Raw genomic sequence first — 18,600 nt, 5'->3', positions numbered from 1 at the left:
TTGCTTGTTTGTAAAGTTAAGGAGCATCACATCAGAACAGGAAAGTAGAAAGCGCAGCAGGCGAAAGAAATGAGCACAACAAAGACTTTAATGGCGTTAAAATGCAATGAACTCCACAGGCTGGCATGTGGTCCACATGATTTGTTACACTATTCTAAGACTATATGCACAGAGACGGGGAATTAAAAATCTGTTTTGTACCACAAGGATTGCAAAAGTGCTGTCTGTTGGCCTGGGGACTTTTGCACGTCCATAACCAAATTCTCTCTCTCAAATGCTTTTCAGGGCCCCACCCTAGTTTAAAAACAACGAAAATTTTTTATACTTCATAGATTTTACTGAAATGCTAGGATGTTACTGATAGGTCGCTTGCTAACAAGCATTATATAAAAGGCGTCACACAAATTTGGCACATGAATACTGCACAATTCAAAGAGGCCTTATTTTTTCACTGCGAGTTTGTAATAGTCTCAACATAAAAGAAGAATGGAGAGGAAGAAGTGGCCTTTTTGTGGTTGAAGCCAGACAGTTTATTAGAGAGTGTAAGAAAGATGGGGCTCGCACTTTTTCAAGTCCCACTCGGGTGAATGCAGTAGTGGCACTTCTGGGGGGAAATTATACACACACACATATATAAACCACTGATCTATTCAGTGTTGTTGTCTTTCCCTCAACGGGGCTTGAGAAAGATTTCCCCGAGTGTCTCATCCTCTGTGTGAAAGTTACCAGCTTTACAACAACGTCATTTTTTTCTTCTCAAGTACATACATTCTTGCCTCTTAGATCAGGCCAATTTTGCCCTCCTAGCAAAAAGCCAGCACTGAAACGCTGCACAACTTGCTACACGACAAGCCGCTTTGTGGGCTTGGTCGCAGGAACGCAAAAGGCAGCCTGACAGCAGAGGAAGGAAGAAGAAACACAAGCAAGTTAACAGACAATATATAGAGCAAAGAAGGGTCACGGCAGGGAGGAAAGCACACGAGGGGGAAAAGAGTCCCTTTCCTTCACCCACAAATGCAAGGTGCACATCAAACAAAGTGACAGTCAAATGGATGGATCTACACGTCACCACACATCTGGCTGCGGCACTCATTTAAATGGCTGTACCACTGGGCAATCACAAATGCATGGTCTGAGTGGAAGGGGAGGGAAGGGGATAGTTAACTATAAGCAAAGTAGCTGCAACTCCAGAACTCCTTGCACAAAGCTGGCTCTGCAAGGCTCTTGCGCAACAAACATCTGTTTGTGTTAAGAACATTTAAATCGTTGCTAGCTTTTGGTGGAAGAGGAAGGAAGAGGGCTGTTGGTGGGTTGCTCTTTTTCTTTTTGCTTCGTTGACATCCTGATCCTAAACCCATTTTAAGCAGGAGCAACCTTTGTTGAATTTCAGTGTCTAAATACATTTAGGATCAGGGGACGTCTGTTTTCAGCCAAGTGAACCGTATGGGGCCAATGCATTTGTTCATTTGGGGGGGGAGGGGAGGAGAAATCCTACAAGAGCACTTGGGATTTTTATTTTGGTGCACTTCAAGTGGCCATTTCCCATAAGCTTTCACGTTGGAAAATGGCAGCCAGCTGATAATATGCAAACCTATTCTTGGAAAAACACTATTACAAATCTCATAAGGAAACCACTCTGGTCTCCATTAAACATCCAAAGAGCCTATCTGGTTTATTATTCCCCATCTCCCCATCTCCTCTTCCCCTAATCTGAAGCATTAATTTATCATATTTCATTTCATTTACAGCTTATCGCTCATATTAGTCCGTTAAAATCAGTCTTTGGGGGACAGGGAAGGCTCGCAGCTGAGCCAGTGTTGGGATAGACCGAACTTTCCAGTCTAGCCACTTCTGGACCAAGCATGTTCAAGTCTTAAACCCTTCTGGCCATCTTTTTCCCTTCCCAAATTGGAAATATTCTCATAGAAAAAGCACTACCTTATAGTCCCTAGAACCTTTGTTAGGTCAGAACCACTTTAGGTAAAGCCTTGTTTACCACTGAGTACCGAATTTTGAAATTGCTTATTGTTGTTGTTATTGTTAATAATAAACACTTGTAAGAATTCCTTATAAAGAGACATGATCCTCTTTTCAATCCACATGCCTGATCTCCATTCGAAAAACCGTAGTTTGCTTGTGCAGTGGTTTCTTTTAGGCTTGAAACTGCAACTTTTCAAGTTTAGAAAACAGCTTTTTAAAAAACAGACTACAGCTCCCTAACCAAATTCTATTTCTGCTGCCTACAACGGAGTTGGAATTTTAAGTGAGAGCTTTGTATGCACACTTATACAGTAGGTAAACCGCAAGACGGGGTTGGTGGTAGGGAGGACTGGATTATCTGGAGAGACAAAGAAAATTGGTTGAACCTAAAGCGTCAGTAGTCAAAGAATTCTTTGCCGCAGCAAGGAGATGCTTCATTCCTCCAACAAAAAGCACAGAGAGACAATAAAAAGCAAAACGAATCTCATGATTTCTATCTTGGAATGTCTGCTCTTACGGAGAACAACGCTGCTTCATGTTTGTGGTCAACAAAGGAGAAAAGGGAATAAAGTGCTTCATGGCGGGGAGAATCATTAAAATAAATAGAAACATTTCATGGCAGGAAGAAAAGAAAAGTTCCGACAGGCAGTTTTGTCTCCAGCCAGTTGCTTTGAGGATGCATTCCCCTCCCATTACTAGTTCCAAAGCGATTTGCACCCCAGTCAAAAGATTCCTACGAGAAGTGGCTGTAGCAGCAGAGTCCAATTCCCCCATTTATCTGTCCCTTTCATTTCACTGGTCTGTAAACCTCTTGCGGAAAGCACTGCCACACCCAAAGTGCCTTCTCCTCCAGCCGGCCAGCTACATCGCCTTCATCCCGTTGGCCGTGACGCTCTCGGTCACTCCATCGTTCACGGCGGCCGAATCGTGGAGGCCAGAGTAATCCTTGAGTTCGGAGTTTGTCAGAAGCAGAGGCTGTTCCCCCTTCTTGTGCGGCAGGAGGGGCTGGCGGGTGTAGTGTTCGCCGTCTGGAATGTTCTCCGGCAGGTTCTGGTTTTTGCTCTCGGGCAGGAGGAGGATGCAGATGATGCAGATGAGGGTGCAGCAGGCAAAGATGACATGGTGGAGGAAGTAGCCTTTCTGGTTGTGGAGCTCCATGATGGGTGCCGTGAGCATGCCAAAGCCTGCGCTGGCCTGGACGAGGCCAAGCCCACCACCCCTGTGGAAAGGAGCATGCAGATAGATATATTTGGGTAACAAAAATCAGTTTGGTTACAGATTTACCAGTTTGCATCATAAACGGATCAGAATTGTATGTGTGCTTGCCCATACGGCGGAATCGCCTTTGAAACGATTCGCTTCGCTTATGCACCAACTTCTTTTTAATAAGGAAACCCAAAGCAGTTTGCAACAATTAAAACATCGCGATTAAAACACCAACAGCAACAGTTCTACATGTTTCATAGTGTATACTTCTGAAAGGTCTTAAATGAACCTCAAAAAGCAGAAAGGTCCGACTTTACTGTGCTAGCAAGCTCCACAGGATTGGGTCCCTTCTGCTGCTCCAGACTCCAAAATCATGCTCTCTCTCCTGGAGCATCGTAAAGTAGTTCTTTCCTCCATCCTTTCAATAGAGAAAGGGCAATCCCACTGGCAACTTAATCAAGCTTAAACTGTGTCAAAAATGGCAATCCGTAGCCCCAAATGATTCAGACATCTGAAGGCAGCCCTGTTTAGGGAAGCTTTTAATGTTTAATAGATTATTGTATTTTAATATTCTGTTGGAAGCCACCAAGATGTGGCTGGGGTATTAATAATAATAATAATAATAATAATAATAATAATAATAATAATAATTTAAGTTCCCTGTTGGAATAAGGAGGCTCCCCAGCCATCCAACCTTAACATTCTTCGCCTTCCATTCCTAATATAATTATTACTGTGAATGTATTTTGCCCATCTTTAGGGGGGGGCAGGGGGAGCACATGATGGGACATAGCTCAGATTTTGGACTAAGCAGCTAGTCTCCTCCTCCTTCTAGGCAGGGCTGTCTTAAGCATATGTGGCGCCAGGGTGCAAAGAGCCGCCCGGTGCCCCCCCAGGTTGCCCAGTCCCAGGCGCGCAGGAGGGCAGAGCCGACCGGCCGCCTCAGCGTCTTGCTGGCTCGGTCGCCCCTGAACTCGCAGCGTAGAGCTGCCCGCAGCAGAAGAGCCTGCTGTGGCGCTCCAACTGACAGGCAGGCTTTTCCCCCGCACTCAACTCTTGGGCCCTGGACTCTCGGCCTGGCACCCCTGAGAGTCCGGTGCCCGGTTGCCCCGCACCCCTAGCACCTATGGGTAAGATGGCCCTGCTCCTAGGGGTGGCAAGGGCTATAAAAAAGGCACCTAAGAATGAAAATGGGTTAGACTTCAATTGGTACTCCTCAAAGTTATCTGCACTTTTGAAGGAAAAAACTAAGAGTTCTGCCAGAGTTAATTTCATGTCAATTATACCCCATCATCTTACTCAGATTTTACCTGGCCATTTCAATGGCCCCAGATATTTACTACCCTTCACACCCAGTTGGGGGAAAAAATCCAGAAGGATCAATTTTTATGCCCTTGAAAATCCAAGTTCTGCATGCTTTGAGTAAAAATTACCCCACACAACCCAACCCTGGCCATTTAAAAAATAAGCAGAAATAACGAAGTCTTATAATTGTGAAACTAGTGTGGATATGTTGCCTAGTTTAAATTTGCAGCAATTCACCAAACACCGCTCAATAACATCAGTGATGGAAAAGGAGGAAACTTATGCTAGGCTGTAATATACAAAGGGCAACCACTTATAATTGCCCATCTGTTGCTTTCATGAGCGAGAGTCTACTTTCTATTTCCAGATCGCTAAAAATCTTAACTTGTGAAATTCTCCTTTGTCATCACTAGGGAGCAGGCTTTCCTCAGATTTATACAGAGCCACTTAAAAATAATGAGGAACCACAGTGATTGAAAAAGACATTTTTTAGTGAAGGTTCTTTATCATTCTCCCTCTCTAAAATTCTGAATATTTCTCTTCCTGTCAGTTAATCATTCAGTCAGTCAACAGGGTGCCATCAGAGTAAAGAACTCTCAGCTGACCAACTGGGTGAATTTTAGTTGATTAATGAAATCTGAACACATTTACAGATGAAGGAATCATACTTTGTTTTCAGATGATACAAATTCCTGTCACGGCAGGCCCCATCCTGCATTCCATTCCATTCCATGTGTGAGAGGGAGGAATACCACTTCTACAATGGGGTCTGCCACCCATGGCTTGGGTAGCTTCACATTTTTAAAAGAATATAGTGCTTAAAATATCTCTCCCCAATTAATCCAAGAGCTGGTACAGCGCTGCATCTTATCTACAAAAAGTGCCCAGTGTGAATCACTTCTCTGTCAGAAATTCGTTAGATGGCATCAGGGAAACCACTGTCTCAGGTGCAACGCTGGCCATAGGCAATATGGGGAAAAACTGCCTCGGCCCAGTATACCCGAAAGAGCGTCTCCACCCCCATCGTTCAGCCCGGACACTGAGGTCCAGTTCTGAGGGCCTTCTGGCATTTCCCTCACTGCGAAATGTGAGGTTACTGGGAACCAGGCAGAGGGCTTTCTCAGTAGTGGCGTCCGCCCTGTGGAATGTCCTCCCATCAGATGTTGAGGAAGTAAACAACTGTCTGATTTTAGAAGACATCTGAAGGCAGCCCTGTTTAGGGAAGTTTTAAATGTTTGATGTTTTACTGTGTTTTTAGTATTCTGTTGAGAGTCGCCCAGAGTGGCTGGAGAAACCCAGCCAGATGGGTGGGGTATAAATTATTATTATTATTATTATGCTCATCTTGACCTTGCAGTACAGTTGTATAGATTAAAAGATAAACTTTGTCAAAAGCTCTGAATATGCCAACAGGTTCTCTCTAAATGCTGTTATTTTTTTTCCAGCTGATTCCTTGGATTAATCAACTAAAAACTGAAGACCTAACAATGAAACCATTCGATCAGGAGCGGTGGCTGCTTACCAGGATAGTACAGGGGCGTTGCAGGGTGATGGTAAGGCAGGGCTATGCAAAGCCAACCCAACGCTCCTGCTGGCACACCCAAGCAGGCCCAACCTCACCATTATCTATGCCGCCACCTCCTGTTACAGAGATGGCAGCAACACCATTGTTGGGAGAGTGGAGGCATGGCACTGCTCCCCCCCCCCCCCGGGCCAATCCTGCCAAGAGAAACTTCAGTGCTCAGAAATCAGACCCACAAACATCATACCCACCCTTCTTTTCTGCAAGAAGAGCATTTCAAGCCTACTTCATTTTTTATTTTATTTTTTGCTGTGGGCTCAGACGTCTGACAGAGCCGTAAGACTGCTTAGTTCGGCACACTCTGGAAATCCCTACGGATATAAAAACTGCATCCAGATTTATTTTACCCTATCCTGTTCTTGTCTGTCCCAGTCCCAGTTAGGAGAGTCCATCCATGAATGGCTATCCAATGCAGATTCTGAGAGCTGCCGTTCCACTGGCATACACAGATGTAAGCACTGTGGTACTTCTAGTACGAAGGACTTGTGCTTAGCAAAGACTTCATCACAAGCACTCGGTCCCTGCAGTGAGTCCAAATAGCGGCCCCCAGAATGAGCTGCCAATGTAAATAAATTATGTCACTGTTTGATGCAGATGACTGGAGGCCTTTGCATAAATATAGCAGGTTGTGCCAGCGCTGAACAGAGCAGGCCTCTTCCATCTCCTCATTCACCATCTGGCTGCGGTAGATGAAGGCTGCATATGCCTTCCCCTCCCTTGGCCAGCCCCCAGAAGTGATGTACAATGGCACAGTACACATCTGTACATGGGCTGCACCTGCTTCCCAGGACTGGATTCCTGAGAAAACTCCTCCTCTTTACTTACAAAGGGGGGGGGGGGAAAGCATTTTTGGGCACATCCCCAAGCTCTTGCTAGCTGCCTTGGCTCAATCACATCCTTATCTCTATTTCAAATGCTCAGGCTGTGAGTGACACTGCTTAGGTAGCCAAAATACCGCCACCATTTTGCCAACTTGCATCCCTGCTCGTTCACTCTTCCCGAAATTAACCTGTTCTATATAAAAAAACCCTCTCTTGTTCCATTTTGTAGCAGCAAGAACACACACAGCTGTTTCGTCAACAAGTTTACTGTGGCAGGGTTAGGAGTTTCATTTTGTTAAGTGCCCGAAAGAAGCTTTACAAATGAACTCCTTGGCATAAAGAATTAGAAGTCGTCAATGATGCCTAAAGTACTTGGCAGCATGGGACCAGAGGAACCAACCAAAACTAAGGCATCGGCATACTAAATGCTGTTATATCAAGGAGCCTCCATTCTGCAGCTCTCAGTGTTGTAGCTTTTGGGAGACAAAACACACTCCGGATGCTTGAATTTGGAGCTGTCCACAACCAGACTTTTGCTTGTGACAAAGGAAGTAGAAGTTCTAATAAATGCTATTGACTGACCTCCATCCTCTACATTTTTCTTTTTGTTCTTGCTTTATTTGAAAAGACTATGTGTGCTGGTAAGATTTCTATTAATTTCATCTTGAGCTACGACACTCGTAAAAATCCAACAAAGTTGATGCACAAAATTAACCTAAAGGTCAATAATGTGTTTCCTATTAACATCAGTAAAGGTAAAAGTAAAGGGACCCCTGACCATTAGGTCCAGTCGTGACCGACTCTGGGGTTGCGGCGCTCATCTCGCTTTATTGGCCAAGGGAGCCGGCGTACAGCTTCCGGGTCATGTGGCCAGCATGACAAAGCCGCTTCTAGCGAACCAGAGCAGTACACGGAAACGCTGTTTACCTTCTGGCCGGAGCGGTACGTATTTCTCTACTTGCACTTGACGTGCTTTCGAACTGCTAGGTTGGCAGGAGCAGGGACCGAGCAACGGGAGCTCACCCTGTTGCGGGGATTTGAACCGCCGACCTTCGGAACGGCAAGTCCTAGGCTCTGTGGTTTAACCCACAGTGCCACCTGCATCCCATTAACATCCGTAAGAACAACTTAATTTGATACAGAGAAAAAAATGCTACTTATTTATTAATATACCACCCTTTTCTTATTAGAGCTCAAGGTGGCAAGCAACAAAAAGGAAACAATAACAAGTGAATTAATTTATGTTTTTACTGATGTAGTTCACAATCTCGACAATCCTTGCAGCAATCTTAGAAGGCTGAACAGTACTATTATTACTGCCCCTGTACAGTCGTACCTTGGAAGTCAAACGGAATCCATTCTGGAAGTCCGTTCGACTTCCAAAATGTTTGGAAACCAAAGTGTGGCTTTTGATTGGCTGCAGGAAGCTGCCTTCCAACACAACAATTCTATGATTCTATGACCATGCTGTGCTCAGCGGCTTGCTTTTCTAGTGATATAACCAAAAATATACAAACCCACCTTTATTTTATTTCTTATTATTTTAAAACAGAATCCCAACATGCATCCAGAGATCTGGGCACAAAGTCCCATTTGCCTTTGCATCCTCATATCAACCCTGGGATAGGAGGGCAGCAACTGGCCCAAATATTTCCCACTCAGCTGTGCATCCTGAAAACAGAAAACAGCACATGGGGATATATCTTTTTTTAAAAAAGCTCTTTTTGTCCCATGTTGCAGTACTGATGGAACCTTCCCTGCAAAAGCTACCATTTACTGCTAATTGGGGAGGGTTAAAGTATCATTTAATGGAGTTGGTTCCAAAGTGTCCATCCCCAAAAACTACCCCAAAAAGGTACCAGTGGACTGCCTTATGCAAAAACAAGAGACCTCAGAACGTCTCCTCAAGCCTGAGTGAGCTTTTCATGGCCTTACCTTATAACTGTTGGTGTGATTTCTGCACAGAAGAAAACGCTGAGACTTCCTACTGCGTGTGATGAAAACATACCGACGATGGAAAACGCTGTAGAGAATTTGTCCTTTACAGTGTCGCTCATACCTTTGAGACACATGGGAAAAAAAGCTTAATCTCCATCCCATTCATGATCAATACGTAGTGGCCTTTTAAAGCCGCTCCCCTCCACCAAACACTATTATTATGTCCAAATAAAACCAGCCATTTAGTTACAGTATTAGTTTTGGTTATAGCACTCCCATCACTGGCTGGTCTCAGGGCAGTTTGCAAAAGTATGTCAGTTTAAGACAGATACGGTTCTAGCCAATGCTAGTCCTGCTCAAAGCAAGCTTACTGAAGTTAAGGAATATGACTTAGTTTTATTAGTTTCCGTAAGTCTGTTCTGAGTAGGACAAGCACTGGAGGCGACACATGCAAATTCCAACAAAATCACTGTATAAAAACACAAAAATAACCAATGGCAAAACGAAACAGCAGCACAGAACAACAATGCAGGAGACAGTAATACAGTGGTGCCTCGCAAGACAAAAAGAATCCGTTCTGCCAGTCTCTTCGTCTTGCGGTTTTTTTCGTCTTGCGAAGCAACCCTATTAGCGGATTAGCGCTATTAGCGCTATTAGCGGTTTAGCGGCTATTAGCAGCTATTAAAGGCTTAAGGGATTAGCGGATTAGCTGCTAAAAGGCTATTAGTGGCTATTAAAGGCTTAAGGGATTAGCGGATTAGCTGCTAAAAGGCTATTAGTGGCTTAGATCAGCTGATAAGCGGCTTAGATCAGCTGTTAGGCGGCTTAGCCATCAGCTGTCAAGCGGCTTAGCTAACAGCTGTTAAGCGGCTTAGGGGCTTGGGAAAAAGGGGGGGAGGGGAAAAAAACCCCAGGAATCGCAAGACATTTTCGTCTTGCGAAGCAAGCCCATAGCAAATTCGTTTTGCGAAGCACCTCCAAAACGGAAAACCCTTTCGTCTAGCGGGTTTTCCGTCTTGCGAGGCATTCGTCTTGCGGGGCACCACTGTACAGAGAACAGGTTCAACTATTATACTAGTGGTTCCCTATGTGAACCTTTTCACCATTTCACATAAGTAAACTGTAGCCATTCATTCCTATTGAGAGGGTAATGTGCCATGTTTTTGGACACTGTTGAAGGGAAGGCAAAACCTGCCTCCCACTGGATGACCTAGCCCTCCCCAGGGATGGAGAACGGCAGGAGAAATGTTTTCCTTGGTGTAGCTTTGTTTATATTATATTCAATTTTCCTTAGCCAACTGAAGCACAGCCACAATTACAGATGCATCAACCAGTCTAATGTGTGGCTCAGAACTTGGCTATGCACCAGACTTTCCCAATGTTCCAATGCAGTTCTCAACTTATAAAATGTATCTAAATGGTTTAGACATGCATATTTTGAGAGAAAACATGCCTAAAACTAAATATTTAAATATGAATGTAATTTTGGGGCAATTTTTAACAGGTTTTTGTTTTTTTGCTTTTTGCAAATTAATGTAAAATGGACTTACGGGTGAACACAGACTGGAAATAGACTGATTCATTCCTATCCACCACTTAAGACCCGTGTAAGAATACTACTGGCCTATATAGAAGCCTGTGGAAGGCTGGTTCACACAACCATGTCCATTGCTTGATATTTGCAGGATCGACCGGGGCATGTGTGCAAATCTGCTATCACAGATTTAAAAAAACATCCAAGACACATTTCTTTTGCATTTTCTTCTGTAACCTCAAAACATACTATTTTTCAATGAATGAATTTTACATTATTTCCTAACAGTTTTGATTGTCAGTGTTAGTGAGGTGCCTCCAGTTCTCTAAATGTGGGATTGCTTGCTTCAGACATTCAGCTGGGGTGGGGAGGAAAGAAGTGTGTGAGCCTGAGGTGCAGATGCATTGTGGTTGGGACGGAAGTAATGTCAGAATATCGTGGCTCAACAAAAATAAATCACATTCGAAAATGGACTTGAAAACTATACCTGAGTCTGGAAGTTGACTGTATTTTCCTATCACTGGATTCAGAAGCACAAATGTATTAAAACAGGAGAGAGAAAAAGAAAACAAACCATCAAGAATATGCATAGAAAAACATGGCAATTAAATGCCAGTTATTTAAAAAGTAAAAAGCAAATCACACCATAAAATAGCCCATTTCTCCACCCAACATGACAGGACATGCAATTTTCTGTCCGATTCCCAATGGAAAGATTGAATTCTAATGAGAGATAACAACAATGGAAGGCACGCTATTGAAGCTTTCTAGGCCTGAAATTAGTGCAGAAACCAAACAAAGGCCTTTATGTTGATAATGAAGGGAGAATTTTAAAAAGAGTCAAAATTAGCTGTAATTCTCAGAGGGGGTTCCTTAGAAAGCAAAACCCTGAATCTTTCCCCCTCCCACTAAGTTGTCTGTGCCAAAGCTCAACAATGAGTGAACAGATCAAAAGACTATTCATCAGCTATTTAAGCGCGTGCGCACGTCCAATATGAACAATGAATGGAACTTTAATTTTTGCATAAGCCTGGCACCCAGGAACTCTGAAAACTTTTACTTGACAGAATTTCAAAGGTTCCCACTTGGAAGTCGTACTGTAAATCTCAGGATTCGAAACATAAACTGGGATCCTCCTCTCCATGCCTTTCCCTCCATTTTCTGCATGTTTGAGCAATTTCCATACGAACTGTTAATATACACAATGAGCAGATATAAGACTTGGAAGCAGGGATGGGGAATCTCTGGGGCTCCAGTTGTTGCTGAACGACTTCCATGATCTCCAACCATTGGCCGTGCCAGAGGGGAGGCTGGGAGCAGAGTCCAACAACATATGGAGGGCCACAGGGTCCCCATCGCTGTTTTTAGCTTTTAGATGTCTTTTAGCCTGCATGTGTACCACATAAGCTAATCATGTAAAGAGCTGTGCTTAAGAAAATGCATTTGACACACTATAGGAAGCTCCATGAGACATGCAGTCATTTGGGAAGACCTGCCTCAACCACAATCAGATTTCTCTTGAACAGGCGCTAAAGACTCTGAGGGAACTTCCATAAGGCACAGTTGGTGCACTTTTAGCATCTGAAAGGGAGAGAGTGCTAGGCTAAAAGTAGGGAACATAGTAAAAGTAGTCTGGTAGTAGTTTGCTCCCAGTGGTGCTTTTTGTACTCTGGGAAGAGACATTGCCTCTGCATCCAATCCTTATGGGGGCATTCAAATGGCCCAGGGGTGTTCTCCCTTCCTATAGCTGGTTGATGCAACCTACTCCTGCAGCAGCAGAATCCTCAGGATTTGGGAGATTTCTACTTGCAGTGCTGGAAAAAAGGCACACCAGCCAACCTTCTCTTCTCTGTGCAACCCTTAAAACTTTTAAGTTTAAAGAATTGGATTCCTTTCCTACACTGTCTCTGCCCAGTGTGCAGACCTTGTAGAAACAAAGGTCAATTTTGTGGTTCATGTTCAACCACAACACACGTTCCGTAGAATCACAGAATGCAAGAATCTTTTGCCTAACCTGGGGCTTGAACTTATGACCTTGAGATTAAGAGTCTCAACCGACTGAGCTATCTCAGCTTCTTATGACTATGTCTGAATGTGAATGAGCAGGTGCTGGCGCATGCTACTCCAAAGTCCTCGCTCTGCTCCTCCCTGCACCAGAAGCAACAGAACATTCAAATTCAGGCTTGCAGTTCATTCCCCACAAAGAAACAATGAGTGGAAAGTCAAGAGCACTATTTCAGATCACATGGCAAACCAAGGTTTTTGTTTGTTGGTTCCAACATGCTGAGGAGCAAGAGTGCCGCCGCCAAGTGGGGACTTCTATGCACCGAGCACTAGTATGGCATTCATTTGTATTAAACCATTGTAAACATTAACTATGGCTTTAATGTGATATGTGAATACAGTCAAAGTGTGCAGTTCAAATGTAGAGAGCGATGGCCTTGAATCAAAGGAGAAAAGGTTCTAGGATGCTTGCACTGAAGTTAATCAATACCAATAATTTATTGGATTGCCAGATAGTAATTTGCTTTAAAAAAGAAACCACTCAAACAAACCTGATGAACTCTGAGCTTGGTCAATACGAATGTATTTGCATAGGAAGCAAGCAAAGAAAATGGAACAATGTAAAGGCCCTTGCTATAGCCATTAGTTTTATTGTAACAAGGATGAGTCAATACGATATCTGCACCCCAAGGTGCTGGATTTTCTAGTGCCAGTTACTGCATGATACTTTTTCATCACACAGACAGTTTCTTCAGCAATACTGGATGCTCAGAGTTCCAGGGAACTATTTTCACTCCATGAAATAGGTGAGAATCACATGGCAAATCAGTGCTAAAAAATTAAAGTGGAGAGGAGGACAATCAGCTGCAATGACAAAGCTGGAATGTGGACAATCCCACCCTAAGGGGGGAAAGGAACAAAGGGCCAACATGTATTTTTGTTTTCATTGTTCCCTGTTTAGGACTTCACTCTCTCCAAATCAGATTGGCACAGCTAGTTTTTTTGTTTTGTTTTGTTTTCTCAATACTTCCCTACAAGTGAATTCCCCACCTACAGCTGAGAATAGCAGCAGGCTTGAAACCTTGTACAAATCAGAAACACAGTGCTTTGCAAAGTGAACCCAAGGCACACAGAAGGGATGCAGTAATTGGATGCCTGCACTCACAGTTGAGAAGACCTAGTTGTAAAAGTGAAGCCAGAGCAGTGAGGATCATGAAGAGCAGCAATCCCCCTCTTCGCCCAAGGAATCCGACCACAGGGCACATGGCTAGGCAGGATGCCAGCGTTATCCCTGCCATGGTATAGTAGTCCGCATAGAAATTGTTGGTGAGTGACATCTTATCTTCGTGACCCATCATACTCTTTGCAAAGCAGTGGTGTATCCCATAGCCAGTCAGCCTTTGGGAGACAAAACACAAGGATGAACAGAAGAGTTTGGATTTGGATTTGATATCCCGCTTTATCACTACCCGAAGGAGTCTCAAAGCGGCTAACATTCTCCTTTCCCTTCCTCCCCCACAACAAACACTCTGTGAGGTGAGTGGGGCTGAGAGACTTCAGAGAAGTGTGACTAGCCCAAGGTCACCCAGCAGCTGCATGTGGAGGAGCGGGGAATCGAACCCGGTTCACCAGATTACGAGTCTACCGCTCTTAGATAATGACATACAACACAAAGCTGGAATGCAGGGAGGGGAAAACACTTAGGTTAGTCCCAAATGCTTTGCTCTTACAAAAAGTAGAGGGAGAAAATCTGAATTCCACATCAATTTATTTTATTGTTAGGGATGCGGGTGGCGCTGTGGTCTAAACCACAGAGCCTAGGGCTTGCTGATCGGAAGGTTGGCTGTTTGAATCCCCGTGACAGGGTGAGCTCCCGTTGTTTGGTCCCAGCTCTTCCCACCTAGCAGTTCAAAAGCACATCAAGTGCAAGTAGATAAATAGGTACTGCTCTGGCGGGAACGTAAATGGCGTTTCCTTGCACTGCTCTGGTTTGCCAGAAGCGGCTTAGTCATGCCGGCCACATGACCCAGAAGCTGTCTGTGGACAAATGCTGTCTCCCTCAGCCTATAGAGCGAGATGAGCACGCAACCCCAGAGTTGTCCGCGACTGGACCTAACGGTCAGGGGTACCTTTACCGTTACCTTATTTTATTGTTACATTTATCAGTCATCTGATAAACATGGTTCTTCCTCCCATTTGCTCTAGATGCCAGCGTCAGATTTTAGGAAGAGTCTATATAAAGAATCAGGAACCTGTGACCTTTCACAAGTTGTTATCATTATTCCTTATGATTGGCCATGCTGGCTGGGGCTGTTGGGAGTGGAGTCTAGCATCATCTGAAGGGCAATAGGTTCCCATCTCTGGTCTACACATTACTGTGGCAAACCACGTCCAAGCAGTTACCGTCAGGGCTCTGCCATAACATCTAGCGTGACTTGCCCTGGGGATTTTCTGTATTGCATGGAGAGATTCCACGCCAGTAACAGATCCCCCAAAGAGTATTCGCTGCCACTGAATAAACTTTCCCTGCAACTTCAAAGATCCATGAGTGTGGAGTGTGGAGAGGAAAGCCACTGGGTCAGAGTAGCTTGCCACAGCTAGGCAAACGTGGACACTGCCTTGAAGAGTCGCTTATACATTACACAGAAACTGTTTTGTTACCGCGGCTCAGGTTCCATACATATGGTTAGGGCAGCTGCAATATCAACTAGCAACCACTGATGAGAGAGCTAGGGTGATATCACCTTTTGTGTTCTATACAACATCAAATGTACCATTGGTACTAGGTTAAATATTAATCAGGGCTGTGAAATGTTATGCTTCACAATTATGTGACCTGTACATGGTATACAAATTTATTTTATACATAATTGCTTGATTTTGCACAGCTTATACAGTCTTACTAGTTTGGTGCAAAGGACAAGGAACTATGTAAGATACTGAAGCCATGTCCTCTGAAAACAAGAAATCCTAGACCTGTTCTTCAGCAATATTTCACTGGACATTGACTATATCACCGTGAAGCCAGTCTTCAACGAAATAAGGGAAGGCACCCGCATTTAAAAAAGCAAGCAGAGACTCAACACACAGTGTCCAATACAGTTCATTTTCTGCACTTGCATGAGACTGCAGAATACACACAACCCTGAGTGTAAGCCAGGGCCGGCCCTACCATGAGGCAGAGTGGGACAGCTGTCTCAGGTGGCAAATCCTGAGTGGTGGAAAGTGGCTAGAAAGGTGTACAACGTGGTCTGCCCTGCAGCCCCTAAGCTAGTTTACTGCTGTAGCATGGGAATTTTAATTTTTAATTCCAGAGGAGATGAGAGATTTCTCTGCTTTATTTCAAAATGTTTTGCTCCAGTTGCAGGTGACAAAGACTTTTGGCAAACTTGAATGCTTTTAGTCATGGTGAACATTTCCCACAGATGTCTTCACTTTTAACAAGAAGATCTGGATGTTTTGTACTCCCTCCCTCTGCCCCCTTGAGACATCCATTGATTTTTTGTATCATGCTCTGTTCACCTTAACAGCACTGAATGTACGGTGTTTTTCACACACCAAAAATTGCTTTGTGATACTTGCTAACAAATAATACAAACCGCCAGAAAATGCACTGGAAAAGTGTGAATCTGCAATAATACCCCTCCTGTTGCCTCTCCACCATGAAGCAGTATTGGAAGCATGTAACCTGGAGACAGTGGGAGGGTGGATTAAACCCTCCCACAAAGCTGCTTTCCCCCCAGTTAGAGTTGTATTCCAGTGTTCCCACCACAAACATGGAACAGTGGGAGAAAGCAGTTGGTGGAGAGGGAGTTGGAAAGCAAAAACAGAAGGCAGGGAAAGGGCTTCTTCTGAACGGTTGCAAAACATCCCATTCCAACGAAGAGGTGGCGACAACTGCAGGTGTTAACATTCAGTTCTCTTTTGAGTCTGACCCAAGGGCGAACTAACCACTTGGGAGAATGAAGAGCAACCAGATTTTCACTTCCAGAGCTCAAATCCAAGACAGTAGGGAGTACCCAATTGTAGCCATACTCCAAGAAGATCCATAGAAATGAGTAAGTCCACTGATTTCAATAGGTCTACTCTAAGTTGGAGATCACCCCACTGGGCTTGTGTGCTAAAAGGTAGAGCATTCTTCACCTTTTCCTCATTGCCCCATGGGCACCAATATGTTACACGCTGTACAGGAATATGGTTGTACTTACGAATTAACACACAGCACAACGATGTTTTTCCACAGGTTCCTGGTTCCCACCACTTTAACAATGCAGACCTTCTTCGGCCTCCTGCCAAGTTCTCTCTCCAATTCTGAAACAAAAGTAACAATTTACTTTTTCAGGGGGAAAATAATCATTAATTTTGAAATGAGGCAGAGCAACCCAGCAATATGGATGTTCTAATATGGATTCTCCATCACTTCCATAATACGGTGAACTCTATTCGAGTCCTTATAGACCTCTCAGGTCTGGCGATTGTGCAATATAAAGAAGAGTTTGGTATGTCTCCTTTAATCTTGATCCGATGACTGCACTCTTAGTTAATTGTACCCCCCCCCATGTCCTCATAGCTACAGTCTCACAGAACTTGAGGATTAGATGCTCTCTCTCTCATTATATTTTGCACGGGCATGTAGGCATGTGTAAGAATTGGAAATAAGTCAGGAATTAAGAACTAGGGTAAGCTTGTAAATACCCAGTTGCCTTGTTGTACATTTAGAACTCTCCAGGAGACAATTTTGTATCCTCCCCTGACTTTAAGGGCTTCTGTATGAGAAAGAAGGTAGACAAGTGTTTTGTTTTGGTTGTTCAGGCTGGCAACTTTCTACCTGCAAGGCTCTTCTCTGCCTGACTCAAGTTTCATTTGACTCCCAACAGTGCTTTGTCTGGTCTTTTACTCTGCTGGCTATTGTGTCTGACCACCAATATGTAGACAGCTTGCAGGATCCCCTTTTACAGTGGTGCCTCGCAAGACGAAATTAATTCATTCTGCGAGTTTTTTCGTTCTGCGAGTTTTTTCGTCTTGCGAAGCACCACTGTGTATTGACGGTTTCCCATAGGAATGCATTGGCGGTTTAAAAAAAAAGGCACAAGACGTTTCGTCTTGCGAAGCAAGCCCATAGGGAAATCCGTCTTGCGAAGCAACTCAGAAAACGAAAAACTCTTTCGTCTTGCGAGTTTTTCGTCTTCCGAGGTATTCGTCTTGCGAGGTACCACTGTAATGGTCTTTACCCAAATACCCAAAGACTAGTATGGACTTTTGAGTAACGCTCAGTACTCCAACCGTATTAGTCCTTTCTAAAGGCCCCTGATCAGTGCAACTATATCAGTGACATTCACTTTCAGCACTGCTAACTGCCAGAGGTGTTTCCTTCCCTAGTAACTGTAACCAAGGTTTTTTTGTCAGGCCCACCTAAGTTGTAACCTTCACCTTCATCTCAGGTTTCATCTCAAGTAGAGATATTTAAGTAAAAATGTTAACCTATTTGCAGTACAGTACATTCTCAACACCTGTGCTTTTACCTTAAGCAATAATACACAATAAATGTTTTCTTTGCAGTGGGAAATACAAGTTTGTGGATGGGCAGGCAGACCTGACTCAATTAAGAGACATGTAACTGCTCGTCCCCTTTCACTGTGGTGAAAAGAAATGACATTCTGATCCCATAAAATATAGGTAGGAAAACACCTGAAACAGTGTGATTTCCCCCCCTGTGCAGTGACTTACATGGGAGTAAAAGGAACCAAAGCCTGATTTTATTTTTCAAATTATTTTAAGAAAGTCCAATGGAATTAGATTTATTATTTTTTTTGGAGGGGGTATTTTTTTCTATCTTGAAATGCAGATGTTTCATAAATTTTCCTTGGATCCCTTTGTGTAACTCAGCTTTCCCCAGCTTGGTGCCTTCCAGGTGTTTCGGACTACAAGTCCGATCAGTCATGTTGGCTGAGGCTGATAGGAGTTGTAGTCCAACTACATCTGGGGTGGGGGGAACACCAGGTTGGGGGAATTTAATTTAAAGCACCTTAGCAAACGGATGCCCAATATTTGTCTTCAGCTTCTATCTTGGGTTTATTATTATTTACAGTAACTCAGATTGTTTAATATATGAAAAGTGATTTGCAAGTTGGGGAAGGCTGGTGTAACCAGAGTTCTTTTGCACTATATTAAAATTAGCATGCCTAGGATTTGCCATTATTGCCCTAAGTCTGATACAACTGCAAAGTCAG

At 43.8% G+C, this 18,600-nt stretch overlaps 1 protein-coding gene and 1 long non-coding RNA gene across 8 annotated transcripts in view; one reads left to right on the top strand and one right to left on the bottom strand.

Moving 5' to 3' along the window:
* The window catches only part of SLC22A23 (solute carrier family 22 member 23), a gene marked incomplete at its 3' end in the record, with an annotated part of 110,543 nt that overhangs the window by 15,059 nt on the left and 76,884 nt on the right, over positions 1–18,600 (bottom strand). For 4 of the 7 annotated variants that reach the window (XM_083449450.1, XM_083449451.1, XM_083449454.1 and 1 more), the window contains 5 exons: positions 16,579–16,681; positions 13,536–13,768; positions 10,854–10,886; positions 8,830–8,953; positions 71–3,199 (listed from right to left, as the gene is read on the bottom strand). In XM_083449450.1, coding sequence (XP_083305576.1) covers positions 2,842–3,199; positions 8,830–8,953; positions 10,854–10,886; positions 13,536–13,768; positions 16,579–16,681 — 851 coding nt within the window. Of the gene's footprint in view, positions 1–70; positions 3,200–8,825; positions 8,954–10,853; positions 10,887–13,535; positions 13,769–16,578; positions 16,682–18,600 lie in introns of those variants that run through there. The other 3 variants (XM_083449453.1, XM_083449455.1, XM_083449456.1) reach the window with 2 other exon arrangements.
* LOC310681750 lies at positions 8,974–16,543 on the top strand. Its single transcript, XR_014513582.1, has 4 exons — positions 8,974–9,381; positions 9,888–12,717; positions 12,785–13,826; positions 14,025–16,543. It is a non-coding gene; the product is annotated as an uncharacterized lncRNA (long non-coding RNA).

The sequence above is a fragment of the Podarcis tiliguerta genome (genome assembly GCF_965153285.1).
Source record: "Podarcis tiliguerta genome assembly, chromosome: 7".
Lineage (NCBI taxonomy): Eukaryota > Metazoa > Chordata > Lepidosauria > Squamata > Lacertidae > Podarcis > Podarcis tiliguerta.
Note: the sequence above shows the minus strand (reverse complement) of the source record. Positions and strands in the feature narration are given on the sequence as shown.